General features: G+C 42.4%; 1 protein-coding gene across 1 annotated transcript in view; it reads right to left on the bottom strand.

Moving 5' to 3' along the window:
* Nucleotides 1-17,118, bottom strand: part of LOC145412081 (uncharacterized) — a 156,192-nt gene extending 139,074 nt beyond the window's left edge. Inside the window, exon 1 of the mRNA XM_080281999.1 lies at nucleotides 17,037-17,118. Coding sequence (XP_080138125.1) covers nucleotides 17,037-17,118 — 82 coding nt within the window. The remainder of the gene's footprint in view (nucleotides 1-17,036) is intronic.
* Between the last annotated feature and the right edge of the window lie 419 nt (nucleotides 17,119-17,537).

Below are 17,537 nucleotides of genomic sequence, written 5' to 3' on the forward strand. Positions count from 1 at the left end.
CCCGGGACAGGTTGGGGAGGGAAGGGCACTGACCGGTGGAGAAGGGGGGAGGAGAGGGGAGGGGCAAGGGATGGGAAGATCGGGAAGGGATGTAGAAGGTGGTGAATAAATGGGGAGGGAAGGTAAGGGGAGGGGGTTAATGGTGAATAGATGGGAAGGGGAGGGGAGAGGGTAGTTGGTGATTATATGGGAAAAGGAATTCAGGAGTTGGATATGTGGTGGGTATATGGCGAGGGGAGTTTAGGTAGGAGGCAGGTGGTGGATGGATGGAGAAGGGAGAGGAGAGGAATGGGTAGGTGGTGAGTAGAAGAGGAGGGACGGTTAGGAAGGGAGTGGGTGATAGAAGGAATAGGAGGGTAGGACGGGGATAGGTGATGGGTAGGTAGGGCGGTAATACAAAGAGGGTGAATGGAGGGGAGATGGATGGCATAAATTGTTAATCCCTGTTCACAGTGACGTCTTTCTTTGGTGTCTTCTTGTTACATCCACGTGATGTTATTCTGTGCAGGAAAAACCTCTCGCAGTAAAGAGATTAACGGGGAATTATGTTTCAGGGGGGTGGAGTAAGAATTGCATTGCGAATAAACGGATACAATGAACGGATACAATGAACGATTTGTATGTGTGTGTGTGTGTGTGTGAGAGAGAGGGGGGGGGGAATCAGTGCTTCGTGGTAATTTGGTAAGACTATTATTGTTTAGTAGACTCATGCGGATGGCGTACATTGCATTTAATACATTGAATGGGAATCACAGGGGGGAGGGGGAGGAAATGGAAACAAGGTGATGGGGATTGAATGAGCGAAAAATACTTATGACATGTAGTTTGTAGGAATGTGGTAGGAATTTTGTATGCAGATAGATTTTATAAGTTACATTTCAATCTTCATTGTTAATACAGAGAATAAGGACTGGAAGTAGGGGAGACAGAGTGACTAGGGTGTTGGAGGAGCCAGAAAAATTGATGCTAGTAGAGACAAAGGGAAAGGGGAAATATAAATGTGAAAAGAGACTTACTTTGAACGTAAATGTTATAGGTGTTAAAGAAGGGATGACAGGATGAATTAAATAGACTGGTGATGCGAGTGCGTAATTCTTAAAACGGGATGGGGTTATAATTTTCAGTGGAAGTGGATAAGCATTATGAACGGGCTTTACACAAGGGACCGATAGGAATGTGGACTAACTAGATCCGCCCTTCTCCGAGATCCATACATTGTCCTGTCTTGACCTTACAAGTTACGGTATTCTGCTAAGAGTTCTGTGGGAGGGAGGTATGTTGTGGGTAGAGTTACGGCCAAGGCTGTTAACCATTCAGTGTAAGAGGTCGTCCTTTACACTAAATAAAATCGTCAGACGGTAACAAGAATAGAATTTCAAATATATCATCATAATTGAAGGATAGATGGAGACAGTTTCTAATTCTTGACTGTGTCTCCCGTAAGCTGAACAAACCCCCTCGACAGGAGCAAAAATATGATTGCAAAGACGTCATCACACGAGTTAATTGCATGGTCGGCGATACAAGGGTGAACCTGTTGCTTATATTTGCTTACTTATGCAGGTGGTAGAGTATTAGTTTTTGTGGTAATTGGTACTTGTCTGGGTGTGTCTGTAGAGTTGGACAGGGTCGTTTACTCAGTAGCTTAAGAGACTTGCTAGAACCTTACCAGTTTATTTTTATACATATAACATGTTAGTCTTCCCTCTTAAGTCATATATGCAAGCTTTGTCGATGTGAAATAATGAAATAACATAAAGGAGAATGTTAAGGCGCAGTATGCATGGTAAAATGCGTACAAAGAGTCGACAGAAGGTTCCCAAGCTCACGAGAATTCAACCCCATGGTAGATAAGATACAGAATCATATTAAGTGGGTAGAGAGAAGTTAAAGGATAGAGGATCGTGAGCATGATGGAAGGGAAAGTTAGGGAAGTGGAATGAAAATAGTGAAATCCTCCTATATATATATATATATATATATATATATATATATATATATATATATATATATATATATAGTGAACCTCTCCTGTGTCAAGTTCAGGTTTCTCTCTTCAAAATAGTGAGAGTTGTGGGTAGTGGGGTGACATGGGAGGGGGGGAGGAGGGTAGGAATGATGGGCACAGGGGAGAGATGTGAGAGAGGAGAGAGATAGGGATAATGGAAAGAGGAACGATGGATGAAGAAGGAGGAAGGTGGATAGAAATGATGGGCAGAGGGTAGAAATTTGAGAGAGGAGAGGGATAATGATAATGGAGGGGCGAAGGATAGAGAGTACGAGTAGAGGGAAAGGATGAGCTGAATTGAGAGGAATAGGAATGATGGGTTAGAGGGTGGGGTGGGAGGAAGAAGGGGGAATAGGAATGGTGGATACACGGGACGGATGGGAGGGAAGGGGGATAGGTATGATGAGTAGGTAAGGCGAGGCGGTCAGTGACATGGACGTAGATGGAGTCAGTGCATACCTACCTATTGTCTACTTACGCTTATTTGATGACCTGCCTACTTACCGGTACTTACTTAACGACTTCAGTCCTATGATGTTTTTTGTATTCTATTCTTGCTTCTGTCGGATACTTATATATAGCGTAAGGAAGTCCCTAGTTTGTGTATGGATTAATGAAGACTACATCTAATCCTCCCAGTTCGAATAATCTTTCTTGAGCTGAGTAACATCGTCTGGAGATAACAAAAATATAATGAAAGAATAACTCATCGAACTGAAGGAATTTAGAATGTTACAGCATTGACAGTAGTCGGTTTGGTTTCGCCTGACGATCATTAACTCCCTCTACCTCAAATGATGGCCAGGTGTAGTCAGGGTGGAGAGTTGGTCTGACTGGTAACCAAGGAGACTTTTCTGCTTCATAACTAAGACTCACTGAATTTCATGTGAGTCTCAGTTTTTTCAGATGAAAATAAAGTGACTAGTAGTAATGGTGCTGGTGATAGTAAGTCTGGTAGCGATGGTGCTAAGTGGTTGTGTATATTGGGGTTGTTTGGTGAGAGTGACCTTGTGGGTTGCTTAGGACAAGTTACTTTCACACACACACACACACACACACACACACACACACACACACACACACACACACACACACACACACACACACACACACACACACACACACACACACACACACACACACACACACACACACACACACACACACACACACACACACACACACACACACACACACACACACACACACAACTTTCTCCCCATATACTTATGTAGATGTAGTTTGTGTGTGTGTGGGGGGGGGGTTTGAAAATTTTGTATTCATTCATATGTAGTATATATGTACAGGTATGCGTGTAGTTGTATTATTTTTTTTTTTTACGTGCGTGTGTGTTTTATGTGCGTGTGTGCGTGTATAGTGAGCCTCTCCTCTCCTAATCGACCCGGACCCCTCGAGTAACACATCCCGTAACCCTTGGCTGGAGGGCGAAGTTTTTTGTCTATATTCTTCGGCCCCTTAATTTATCTGTGTAAGCTGATGGGGAGTTCCTTCACCTCGGAGGCCCTATTTTTGGGTCTTCTCAGCCTCCTCATGTTGGTCTTTGTTTTTTTCCTCCATGTTATTTTTGTGCTTCCTTCTTTCTTGCTGTCTCCCTTGTTTCTTTCCGTTATTCCTTCTTCCTTCCTTCCTTGCTCCTCTCCATTGCTACTCCTTTCTTTCCTTCTTGCTCACCTTCCTTCCGTCCGCCTTGATTTTCTTGTTCACCCATTCCTTCTTCCCACTGTACTCTTCTCGTCGCACCTCATCTTCTTCCCTGCTAGCTACTTACTCCAATTTCCCCCCCCCCCCTTTTTTTTTCTCTCTTCCCCTCGTTTCTTTTTCTTCCATAAACTACCACAGTTCTTCCATAGCTTCACCTAACCTTTCTTCCATGTTCCTTCTCTCCCCTCCCATCTGCTCTTCTCCCTTCCACCCCCTGCGCGTTCTTTTCTCTCTTCTCCCCCATTTCTCCCTTTCCCCTCAACCTTTCCTTTTTTCTTCCTCCCCTTCTTATCCCGTCTCCCCATCCCTCCAGTCCCTACCCCTCCTTCCTGCCCATAATATCCCTCCATCACGGCCATGAATGTTGTTAGGAAGAAATTAGACGAGTTCCTTCTTCATTATGAATCACCCTGTCAGTCAGTCACCCGAGTAACTGACTGACTGGCCGACTGGGATGAAAAGGGAAGAAAGAGAGAGGGAAAAGTAGTTAGAGGGAACGAGCAGCAGGAGGAAGAGAAAAGAACGGAAGTGGGGAAGGAAGTTGAGATGAGGAATAAGATGGTGAGAAGTGAGTGGGAGGAGGAATGAAGGAGAGAAAAGGTTAGGTGGGGAAAAGAGGATGAGAAAAAACAAGCTGAGCAAGATGAAGAGGAACATATTTGAAGATTCACTCGTGACGAAGATTTAACACTGAAGAAAAGGAAAGGGGTTTCGAAAGCGTTAGAAATATTACGGTAATGTCTTCTTTGGTAAGTCTCCCCCTCTTTCCCCTCCCCCTGCTCACGTGCTTGCGTGCGTATATGTGGCATGACTCACACTAGGACGTGATGGGTCAGACTACAGTGACAGCGATCATTAGCCTTGTCGGGTACTCTTAACCAGGATAGCTTATTTTTTCCCACCTTACCTGCCTTCGTCATAGTCACGAGGTGGTAACGGTAAATACGACGTGAAATGAGTAGACACCATCTGATCTCGTACTTGCAATCTCCAGCCCTCGCTGGGTATTGTTTTGTACTTAATAATGGTGTGTGTGTGTGTGTGTGTGTGTGTGTGTGTGTGTGTGTGTGTGTGTGTGTGTGTGTGTGTGTGTGTGTGCAAAATTATCTTGTTCAGACACACTCAAACACCCACGTATTAACACTGAGAGATTGGTAAGAGGAAACAGCAGTCGCCATTAAGTTCCGACCCGCATGAGTTACTTCAGATTAGGCACAGTCATCCACCCTCTCATTGACATTGAGAGAGGTTTGCTGATCAGGAGAACCAGGAAAACCAGCACCAGGAACAAGATCCGACAGGTTTATTGCCAAGGGTTGCAGAATGGCATTGCAGAGTTCCAAGATGCAAGAGGTCCAGGGGAAAGGAGATACTGCATTTCCCCATCGTGCAAGAGGTCCAGGGGAAAGGAATTATTGCATTTCCCCATCGTGCAAGAGGGCGAGAGGAAAGGAGTTAATGCATTTCCCCATCTTGCAAGAGAGCCAAAGGGAAGGAGTCATTGCACTTCCCCAACGTGCCAGAGGTCCAGGGGAAAGGAGTTATTACATTCTGGCTGCGTGCCTACAATCCGGTGCCCTGGATCCGACTGGAATGCTGATCCGTTTAAGTGTGAGTGTGGCTGCAGTCTTTGAGGAGCTTTGACCCCATTTTGATCCAGGTCGTGTTATTCGTTTTATTCTTCGCAGCTTCCTTTAGATGAGTTTAATTAGCTTAGGGAGTGAAATAAAATTGTGGTGGGGTTGGTGGAGACTGTTACTAACTCCGTCGCTTCAAATTATTTCTCCAAAGTTAACAAATTATTCTCGAGAGGGCATGAAAATAGTGAGAAACTACAGGTCTCCTCAAGGAGAGAAGCACACCAGCCATGAGCTGATACACATCTAGCGCGGCTCGGAATATGACCTTGACCTTGACCTACTTTCACCAATTTCGAATTCGAAGGAGATTTTCATTCTTACTGCACACCTGTAAAATTTTGTGATGATATCTTGAGCGATTGCGAAGTTATCGTGCTAGAGAAACACAGACAGACGGACAGATTGAAAACAGTACCATCTTCGCTATTGCGGCTGGTAAAAATGTCATCGGATAGAAGATGCAATTTCAAAGAAAGCAAAGATCGAGTATTAAAATACAGTATATCGAGGAGGGGCAATACAAGGGAGTGATAGAGGAGAGAAAGGTGATGAAGACCGAGAAGGTTGTGATTAAAAAAAGTAATTTTTTTGTGATACTGCGGCACATAAATAATTTAGTAAAAAATTGATTGATCAGTACATAAATTTTGAAGAAGGATGACATGGAGGAAGGAGAGAGTAGGAGTGAAACCTAACGATATGCTTTAAGAAAATCTGAGTTATTATTTGTATTATTATTGTAATATAGTAGTAGTAGTTTGTCTTTGCATTCCAGAGATGATTTTGTTCAACATAAAAGAGCACCCAGGTAGTAAAAAGTTGCAGAATGAAATCGTCTGGTAGCAAAAATAAACAAATAAATAAATAAATAAATGAATCAGATAAAATAAAAGATGTAATAAAAATAGATCACAGTATTGGAGGGGTGTGAGCGTAACATCCGACTTACAGAGGCTTTAAAAGATACACGTCAGGGCGTCCATTCAATTCGCCTCTCCGGAACAAAGCGTGCCTTGTTCCTCCCTGGTTGGCTGGCGATCTGGAACCTGTTCATGACCCGCACCTTAAGAAGTGCCTGCCCCTATTTCCGAAAGCTAAGTATTGGACCCCGACTTCTTTGTTATATAATCGTGGAATCCTGTTGACTGCCGGAGGTGAGGCAAGGAGATGATCATCTTGGAAATTCTTAATAAGTCGTGAGGGAGATTTGCTTTGCTTTTACGTGTTTCGTAATGCCGGCGAAATTGCGCTGTGTTAACCAGTAAATAATGCCACGTTTTTCGATGTACCTCTTCTGTATTGATTGATTTTGTGTTATGCATCAGTATTTTTGTGTGTTCATAAAAAAAAAAAAAAAACAGTATCATAAGGAAATTAAGGTTTCTAAATACTTTTTTTTCTATTCAGCAAACTTTGACTGGTTCTTTCTGGTTTAAAAATAACTCAGATTGTTGTCTGTGCATTACCCACAGACCAAAATCTCTTATTTTTTGAGCAGATTATCTATTTATTTTATTACACCTTGATAATTTTTGTATGTTATATTTATCATCTGGTTATAAACATAAAAATTAGTATCCTACATGAGGATATTAAGGTAAAAAATGGGTGGAGAGGAAATGCCGCGAAATCTCCCAGGGCAATAAATAAATAAATAAATAAATGAGGTAAATATTATAAATACGACCCATAGAATCGTTGTGGATATTTGGAAGAAATTAAATAATGATGGTGAGGAGGAGGAGGAGGAGGAGGAAGATGGTTGGCAGTGCATGGCCGAGATTGAGCAGCGAACGAGATGATGAAACCGAGAGTGACCGAATTACCGATGAAGATGTACCAGTTTCTATTGCAGGCTTGTTTTTTTTATGTATGAGAGAATCATTTTTTATGTATGCGTACGTTTATTTATCTGTTTCTTTGTCTGTGTATCGATCTGTCTATATATCTATCTTATCTCTGTCTGTGTGTATGTCTGTCATTCTCTCCGTCTTTGTGTCTATCCATCTGTCTGTGTAGTTTTTATTTTTAATGGATCGTATCACACAACAGAATTTAGTTGCCATGTGAGGCCTCCATTTTAACTAATTGATATGTTAATTTTCATCCTCTTTCTTGAGTAATATTCAGGTGTAATATACTAAATACTAAAGGAATATGATTGTAGGAAGGGTCCGTCGTTTTAATAGTTTTGCGATTATGATATTTACATTTTATTTTGTTTTATTGCCACTAGAGGATCTTAGAAGAGACCTTTCGTAAAAAATAAAAGCTAACTGCATGGACTAGGGGAGGAGATGATGAATGAGTAAATGGAAGAAAAAAGAAAGATGGATAACCGTAGTAGACCGATTGGCTCGTGATGATAAGCAGCTGGAGATGAAGGATGAGAGAGGAAGAGAGCGAGAGAGAGAGAGAGAGAGAGAGAGAGAGACAGACAGACAGACAGACAGACAGAGAGACAGAGACAGAGAGAGAGAGAGATGAAGGGGAGACTGTATTGAGGATTTGGGAAAAGATGGACTTGAGGAAAAAGAATGAAAACGAGTTGCAGTGAAGTGAGAGAGAGAGAGAGAGAGAGAGAGAAAGAGAGAGAGAGAGAGAGAGAGAGAGAGAGAGAGAGAGAAAGAGAGAGAGAGAGAGAGAGAGAGAGAGAGAGAGAGAGAGAGATGAAGGGGAGACTGTATTGAGGATTTGGGAAAAGATGGACTTGAGGAAAAAAAGTGAAAACGAGTTGCAGTGAAGTGAGAGAGAGAGAGAGAGAGAGAGAGAGAGAGAGAAACGGAGGCATGAGAAGAATGTTGCATCAAAGGTCCATTATTGATGACAATGCCGAATATAAGAGAGAGAATGCAAAGGAGGAAAAATACAGGGAGGGCAATAATAAGTGTCAGGAAATAACAGACAGGAAAAAAAAATGAGGAAAAGGTGAAGGAAATTGTTATCAAGGGTAAGAATTTGTGTTGTTGTTGATGTTGCGGGAAAAATAATGGAGCTTAAAGAAAATTGGTTAATAAGGAAAAGAGGGAAGAAGAGGAAGGTAAAGATGAGGACGAGAGGGGTAAAGATGAGGACAAAGGTGAAGGAGGCGGTTCATGTTAAAGGATTTGTTGATAATGTTGCAGTAAATATGTATTAATAAATTTGCAAGGAGGGGAAAATAATAGAGTACAAACAGGTTGGTAGGAGAGAGAGAGAGAGAGAGAGAGAATGGGGTGAGGGAGACACGGTGATGTTAAAGAATTGTTGTTGATGACGTTGGGGTCAGCGAAAATAATCCATCTAAAAGTCGTCTGATGAATAAGCAAATTTTGTAAAAGGATAATGACATGAAAAAAAAGAGGGGAGTAAAAAGGGGGTAAAAATGAATAGGAACGAAGTAGAGAGAAGAGATGAAGACAGTGAAGGAGATTGGAAATAAAAGATGATAGTGTGTAAGTGTATAAATAATGCAGGTTGAAGGATGAATAAGCAGAGAGGAAGAAAGAGAGGAAGATGGCGACAGGTCGGAGATGTGATAAAGATCCGTTGTATGCATAATGCAGTTAAAAGAACGGATGACGAAGCAGATATGAGAGAGAGAGAGAGAGAGAGAGTAAAATGAATAGGAAAGAACAAGATAGAGAGGAGAAAAATGTAATGAAGAATCGGATAGTAAAATTTTGTTGTATATATAGTGCTGGTAAATGTTAACGGGTGGATGAGCAAATTTGGGAGACAACGCAGAGGAGGAGAGTTAAAAATGTGTAGGAAGGAGGAAGAACGGAGGAGAGTGGGGAGAGGCAGGAGGGGCCGGGAGAGAGTGGTGAGGAAGTGAGGAGAGGGGAGGAGGAGATTGAGGGAGGGATGGGAGAGGAGGGAGAGGGAGAGAAGGCAGGAGAGGGAGGAGAGGAGGGAGGTACAGAGGGCATTCACTCCTGCCCGGCCACCACTTCCACCACCACCAGTACCACACCTACCACAATTACCACCACGGCACAACTACCGCCTCTATCACAAGTACCACCATGCCATAGCAACTATAATTACTAACACGCCTCAGCAACCATAACCACAATTACCACTACCACCACAGTTCCACTACCGCCACCACTACTACCACAGTTGTCACTACCACAACTATCACACTTACTACTTCGTCAAAACCACCACAGTTTGCACTACTCCGCAACAACGTCACCACTATTCCACAACTACCTCCTCCGCCGCCACTAACTACCAGCGCTACCACTACTACCACCATCATAGATAAAACTGCCACTCTTACTACAAGTTCACGACATTTTTGTGACTGCCAACATTTCAGCCTTCATTATAGCTACTAGAGTTGGAGTCCTACGTGTTGCTTATAACTTTCTCATTAACAATAAGCTCGAAAAAAACACTACGAGTACATTGCCCAACGTATCACCACAGCGAACGCCACAGCCACAGCCCGACCAACTACATGCCAACCAAATTTCCATATTTACCATTACAGCCACTTTCAAATCCCACAACAACAACTACCAACATTTTTCCTCCTCAGTCACTACGACTAGCACAGTTTTTACCATAAGCGTTACTACTGTATACTCCGATCACTTTAACCAGGCGTAAAAATTGCACTAGTTCACCTTCAATGCTAGGCTATAACAAGAAATTAATCCTTGTACGTGGGCTAGTCACAGATGCTAAGAAAAGAATGTAGGGCCGTAACATTGTCTTATTCTGCCATTGAACGAAAGGAAATAAGATGCAAAAAGACGAAAATCACCGTTTAGTTAAAGTGAATGGAACTTACGGTATGGTCGTGTACTTAAACATTAAATCACCTAGTGCAAACCCATAATTTCTTAAGGTCATTTATGGAAAGCCTGTGTTTATGAGTTATGATCAGCCTGCATCCCATATTACAGAACGCAGTCAACAACTATATAGGAAAGCCTAAAATATCCCATCATCACCACGCATTTCAAAAAATCACCATAAAAAGATTTGGAGTCTGCATTTCACTTTTCAATTTCAGGTTAAAGCATATCACAGACGACACTGTATCCGTTGTTCCCACCTAGAAAAAAAGAAAAGAAAAGAGGGAGGGAGGAAAAAAACAATCCATATTCACCATTACACCCAAGTGCAGTTCCTACCACAGTATAACTACAAACATCTCCACCACATTTATCACGACCACTTCTACAGCCTCCCTCATCACCGCATCCAAAGACTCTGCCGAAAACTGCATTGGGTGTTGGACGTCACTAGCTGTCATCGGAGAAACAATTATGGGTACATTTCTTACATTATACTGTACTGTGTATGCTGCCTTTATCATTGCAGTCTCCACCATGATATTGTCATTATTATTATTACTATTATTATTATTATTTTTATTATTATATTATTATTACAGCAGGATATCATAACTTGCCATCGCTTTTTTAAATACTATCCCTACTGATAACTTTGCCCGAAAATTATTGCCATTCGAATACTGTAAATTATGTATACTCTGGATGTGTGGATTACTACACCCACTGTCAGAATTGTTAAAGTTCATATATTATTTCGTTAAACAGAGATGTTCTCACTATTGTCAGTACCGTAACTATTGCACCCCAAACTATAATTTCAAAAATATGCAAGCGCTTTCGCCTCTATAATCGTATCAGAATAATTATAGCTAAGATGCCTTTCCGACCACATCTACTGCCATAATTACGCTGTCTGTCATGCACTCTTTGGATCACACATGGGAAACTCCGTAGCTCCATTTCCATTTCGGTTTATTTTGCATATTATTACTTTTTGTCCTCGTGCACGTTACGGAGGCAAACTAGGTGAATACAGCGTTTAAAAAATACAGCATTAAAAAAAAGTGAATATCAGGGTGTAATATGTAAAATAAATAGCCAAAAAATGGTGTTACAAGGACATCTGTGCCACTTAGAATACGATCTTTTCCCTCCCTCTCGTCTTTTCAGGTCCCTGCTCCCTCCCCCTCCAACTCCAACTCCCTCTTATTTAAGCGTTCCCTCCCCCCAACCGCATGAAACTTACACCCTCTCATTTGTTGTCGTCCAGTCCTCTCCTCTTCCTCCTCCATCAGGTATTTATGCTCTTCTCTCTGCCCACACGCCCACCTGACATAAGCTGTACGTGCCTTCCAACACTCCCTCCTTGCATCTCACTCCCCATCTCTTTGACACTCTCTCCTTCCACCTCCCGCCTCATTCCCTCTTTCCATATTCCATCCTTCTCCCTCCCACACTCTCTCCCTCTCCAACCCACCTCCCGCCCCATTCCCTCTTTCCATACTCCATCCTTCTCCCTTCCACACTCTCTTCTTCCACCCTACTTCCCCATACTCGTCATCATTTCAGACTCACTCTTTGCCTCCCACTCTCCCTCTCGTCTTCCCACACTTCCTTCCTGCCTCCCACATTATCTGCCATCCTCCTTCCTTTCCATTATAGCGGTTCCCCAGCCTACCTCTTCCTCCCACACTCCTCTCACCTCCCTCACACACCTCCGTGCTTCTAACGCGCGCGCGCGCACGCACGCACACACACACACACACACACACACACACACACACACACACACACACACACACACACACACACACACACACACACACACACACACACACACACACACACACACACACACACACACACACACACACACACACACACACACACACACACACACACACACACACACACTGTCTCTCTCTCTCTCTCTCTCTCTCTCTCTCTCTCTCTCTCACGGTACACATTTCCTCACTTCCTCCCATACCTGTTAAACAGTTGATCCTCCTCACCATACTGGTCCTTCAAACTGCCTCTACCTCTCACGCTCCTTCCTACCTTACCTACTCCCTCTCATTGTATCTTCCTTGCTCCCACAGATCTTCTCTGCCTACTACACTTCTACCTCTCTTCTCAACCGTTCAGCTAAACTACTTTTGCCTTTCTCACCCCCATCCTTCCTTCCCAAACTTCCTCTCTCCTTCCCCGCATTCATCCATGCCTCTCGTACTCCTTCCCTGTCTCCTTTTCCCCCTGCTGTTCCCGATCCACCATGCTTCTCACACCTCTTATCCACATCCTACATCTCCTCCATACCTCCATCCTTCCTCCCATAACTCTTTCCTTCCTCCTACATTCCCTGTCTGTCTTCCATTGTGCCTCCTTTCCTTCCATACTCATTCCCCATCTTTCAACACTTCCATAGTTACCTTTGCCTCCCACTCCCCCCTTTCTTCCTCCTACGCTCCCTCCTTTTCCTTCAACTCCCCTTCCCTTCTTCCCATACTCCTTGTCATCCCCTCATAGTCCCTGTCTGCCTCCCACTCTCCCTTCCTCCTTCCAAAACTTCCTCCTTCCCTCCTGTCTTTGCCTCCTCACAATCTTCCTTCTTCCCACACACTCTATCTTCCTCCCGCATACTCTATCTTCTTCCACACATTGTATCTTCCTCCCACACACTCTGTCTTCCTCCCTCACGCCTCCCACGCCACAGCCAGTCATCACGTTCTCTTACACAGCCAGGGGACATGAAGTTGACCCCTAGCGCAGTTCTCGGAAGGTGCTATTTAGAGGCTGTTAACTCGCTGCAGGAATGGGGGAAGCCAAGATGAAGACAGTCAAAAAGATGATAGGTAGACAGATAGATAGATAAATAGCCATACAGTAAATAGGAATACAGGTAATGAATTGGTAAAGGGTGTAGAAGGAAGGGAGAGTGTGAATGGGGATGTAATGATGACTGACAGACGGACTAATGGAGAAGAGAGAGAGAGGGGAGGGGGGTTGACCGATGAAGATAACCAAAAGCGGCTTATTATAGCTCATTCAGTATAACGTAGACCAGATTTTCGTCCTTTTGCATCTTACTTCATGTAGCTCAGTGGCAGAATAAGATAACACTGCGGCCCTTGCTCCTTCAGTTGCACCTCTTCTTGACTAGTATCACATTCTAGTGTTAATCTCTGGTTACGGCACAGAATTCAAAATAGATTTAACAAATTTTGGCCATGTTAAAGCCAGGAAGATAAAATATAATTTATATGGCTCTCCAGGAATAAATGAAGGAATATGCCAACTTGTATATGGGTGTGCCTGAAGAATTATGAGTAAATAAGAATGCAAGGTTGACGTGTTGAATAATTACAGCAGTAGATGATAGTGAAGCCTATAATTGTAATCGTAATCGATACTCATATAGCCTGAAATTTGACGGATGATGAATTACTCTGATCTGATATTACCACATCGAGAATCACAGGAAAATAAGTTTTGAAAAATTTTATATTAGGCCATACGAAGGTGAAGAAATAAAGTGTTTTTTTTTTTTTTTTTTTTTTTTTTAATTGGTAGGGCGAGGAACACAGGAACCTCAAAAACCATAAACAAAATTGCTTGAGATACCTAAACCTTGAAACATCTAAACTTAAGAAACTTGGAAGTTAGTCTGAAGTGTGAGTAAATCTTCAGTTTTCCTGCTGGTGACAGAAATTTTCCTCATCACCGGAAAATCTGCCGAATCACGACGCACTAGTGGTGATGGGAGAAGAATATATCGAATTTTTTTGTATTTTTCCTTCACTCTTGGATTTTTTCATATTCTCGGATACAATGTTCTCCCCGTTGTCCATTCTGTGTGAGTCATGGTATTATTGTTATTACTGTTATTATTATTAATATTATTATTATTATTATTATTATAATTATGATTATTATGATTATGATTATTAAAGATAACTAATATAAGCAGGAGTGGAACCCTTACCCCCACCCTACCCCACCCATTTTATATTGGCTTTGGAATGTGGAGATCCCAGCGCCCAGCACTTAAGTTGCAAGTAGCCTCGTACCTCCTATGTCGCTGAAAGAAGGTTAGTGTGTCTGGGACTTCCTTTATCTGATCTCACGTCCATATAGAGGCCAACGAGGTGTGCTCTTGAACCCTCCACCCCAAGTAAATGTGGGGAACTGGGTTAGAATGATTATTTTCAAGTTTCATGTACAATCAAATGCAAATATCCTGTCGCCTCTCCTGCCTCTTTCTTCTTGCTGGATTCAACGATGCTTGGCTGAGAGATTGTGGACAAAGATGTTTATTTTCACAGACACATGACTGAAAATATGCATCTCTGTCCACTACTTCACATTCAAGCGTCTGATAATACATTGCAAAGTAGAATGAGGAGAGGTAAATGGACTTTTGTTTTTGACTCTACTTATTGTTTTTATAGGAGGGTGTTTATTCCCATTCAGTCTGACATATCCAGTATATTTCACGTCCCTCCCTTCGTCACCCGCTTCCCTGTAAGACTTTTTAGACTTTCATTTTCTGTCCACCAAGATCCCTCACGCCCCTTTTTTCCCTTGTTGTCCATTTATTTTCCTGTAACACACACACTCTCTCTCTCTCTCTCTCTCTCTCTCTCTCTCTCTCTCTCTCATTTTTGCCCAGATCTTTTCACCAATTTTTTCGTTATATGCCTATAACTTCATCCATCCTTTTTTTCATAATTTCCTCCTCCTCCCATTCATCCGAATTAATATATTTTTTCCTTCCCCATTATACATTCACTTTCCTCAGTCATAATCATTTTCATCCTTTTCTTCCCCGTAACTCTTTCATGATGGTGATGATGGTGGATGATAATGATTGGTGATGATGATGGATGATAATGATCGATGATGATTATTGATGATGATGATAATAATGGTGGTACCTTTTTTTTTTTTTCCTTGGATGGGACTAGCTCGTTGGGTTACTTTTGTCACTAGTCGCATAACCGGAGATAATTAATTCTACGGTCTTTAAGCTTAACTTTTGCCTTAACCTGTCAGGCACTGATCTCACTTTCCCAAACTCTTCTCAGTATTCCCAAAAGTTGCAACATAATAATTTTCTTAGTGTCCCGTTGTCTGAGTCTCACGCTTCCCTGCATCACGCATTTTTTCTTGGCAAGTATACGTTTCAGTGATGTATGCTAGTCCAATACAGAGGCTTCGTCTATGAGAGCTATAATTTTCTTGAGTATTATGTTTTGTGGTGAAAATAGTATGTCTTGGTTCCGCGGGAGTGGCCTGATCTGCCTCGTTTCTGAGTGTTGCGTCTTTATTTTTATTTTTTATAATAATGTAGCCATGTGGAGAGCATGGAGAATGAAAGGTTGATTAGGAGGGTGTATATGTGTGAGGTGGAGGGGGAAGGGGAGCGAGAGACCGAGGATGAGACGGAGGGGTGGAGTGGAGAGGCGTACAAGTGAGAGGTGTGTGAGTTGGAGAAAGGGCAGCATGATGACGGAGGACGAGGTGAGAGAGGCAATTAATTTTTGGCCACCTGTTCCGGGATTGAGTAGACAGATAGACAAAATAATACACACCGCTGGTCTAGTGGTAGAGCTGGGTCCGTATTCACAAATAAACTTGCAATCAATTTTCCTCTCAACATTCGTTTATAGGAAGAGCAAGGGGCATGGAAAGATTCTGAACTCTTCTTTTCTCGTCCGTCTTACAAAAAAAGGAAGAAAAAATCATAATTACGACGGGAAATTGATAGCAAGTATGTTTGTGAATCTGAGTCCCATTGTGTCAAGTAATGGGCGCCGTGTCGAATCCTGGGACGTTCGTTTTGAGATAGAATTATGTCTTTGCATTTGGTTAGTAAGGTAATTGTGAAGAAAAAATGATGACACTGCATGAATTATTAAAAGGCGAAGGAGATGGAAGCAGAGAATAAGGCTGAGAGATGAGGTGTGAGAGTATGTGAGACGTGCTTTGTCATGGGAAAATGGACTATTACCCAATTGGAACAGAAATCCCTGAAGATCATGTTGTCGAGGCCACTCCTCACAGGATATAGCTACAGTTAGATAGATAGATCAGTGGACAGAATGATGAATTGTAAAATGAAAGAGTGTGGGATTTAGTAATTATCGGCAGTGGTCAAGGATGAAACCTAGTAATATTTTAATACTTGTTGTTGATCCCGCTCTAACATACTTTTTTTTTCCACTTATCGTACCAAAACAACGTCATTATCTTTGCGTGTCCTGTTGCATCTCAGGTAGATAAAACTGAAGCTTAGTAACATTTTTATTTCTTCAGCAGGTTTGAGGCTCAACTGTCCATTTTGTGCGTGCCTCTTTGTTGATGTAATTCGCTTGATATGTAGTGAGTTTGGCATGTCGCTGATCGAGGTATACTAAGGGGCTCTATTGAACACTTTATTGAACCGTGGGAAATTTTAGTAGTCTAAAGGTAATAAAAGTATCTCGATGAACCCCACTGTTGCTTTGTTTGTGCTTACTGTATGTGGTTACTGGTTGTTCTGTCTGTCTGTCTGTCTGTGTCTGTGCCAATAGCTGTCTGTATACCTTTATCCGTGTATCTGTGTCTGTCTGTCCATCTGTCTATCTGCCCAAGTATCTGTCTATATCTGTCTGTTTAGCCTTAATTTCGGAAGGAGTGGCCACAAACGAATCGCATTCATGTCACTTTGTCCCGCTCCATCAGGCTGCACTCTCCCCAACTTACATCTTTCACTCTCATACAAGTATACCTCTCTACCCCATCCCTCCATCTTATCGTCTTTTCTTTTGACCTGATAAAATGCTCTCAGTTGAGTGATATTAATAAAGTAAACAAGTATTAAGTCATCCTTACCTGCCCTGGTGCCAGTTGATGTCAGGAGGAGGGCCAGTGCCACTAGCGTGAGGCACCCTACTCGCCCCACGCCCATGGTCATGCTAAGATAGTTCCTCCTTCACACTAAGTACTGTCCCTTCACGCTAGCACCACCATCCTCACGCCGGAGGGTTAGCCACTCAGAGCACTAAATTCACTCTTATGTCCCGTTTGGCCACTCGATAGGTGTGGTAGGGATTTGGGGTTGGGGTAGTGTATGTGTGAGTTTGTTTTGTTCTTTTTATAACTTGCAATCAGAGTGTTTTGGGAGAAGTATGCTTAAAGAAGTATTCCCCCAGAAGGTGTTGCTTTTTAAATTTTACTGAAGTCTTTTAAGTTAACGTGGAAATTACGATGGATATCAAAAATGGTGCTGAGTTGAGGTTGCAGTGTTGGAAGATGTTAGTAATGTTGGTTATGTTTCGGTAAAGGTTAGGCAGTTGTTTAGTTGTGGTGGTTGGTGTAAAATGTTGGTAGTTA

The sequence above is a fragment of the Coenobita brevimanus genome, chromosome 92, assembly GCF_032717465.1.
Source record: "Coenobita brevimanus isolate Jiangsu-jjx chromosome 92, ASM3271746v2, whole genome shotgun sequence".
Lineage (NCBI taxonomy): Eukaryota > Metazoa > Arthropoda > Malacostraca > Decapoda > Coenobitidae > Coenobita > Coenobita brevimanus.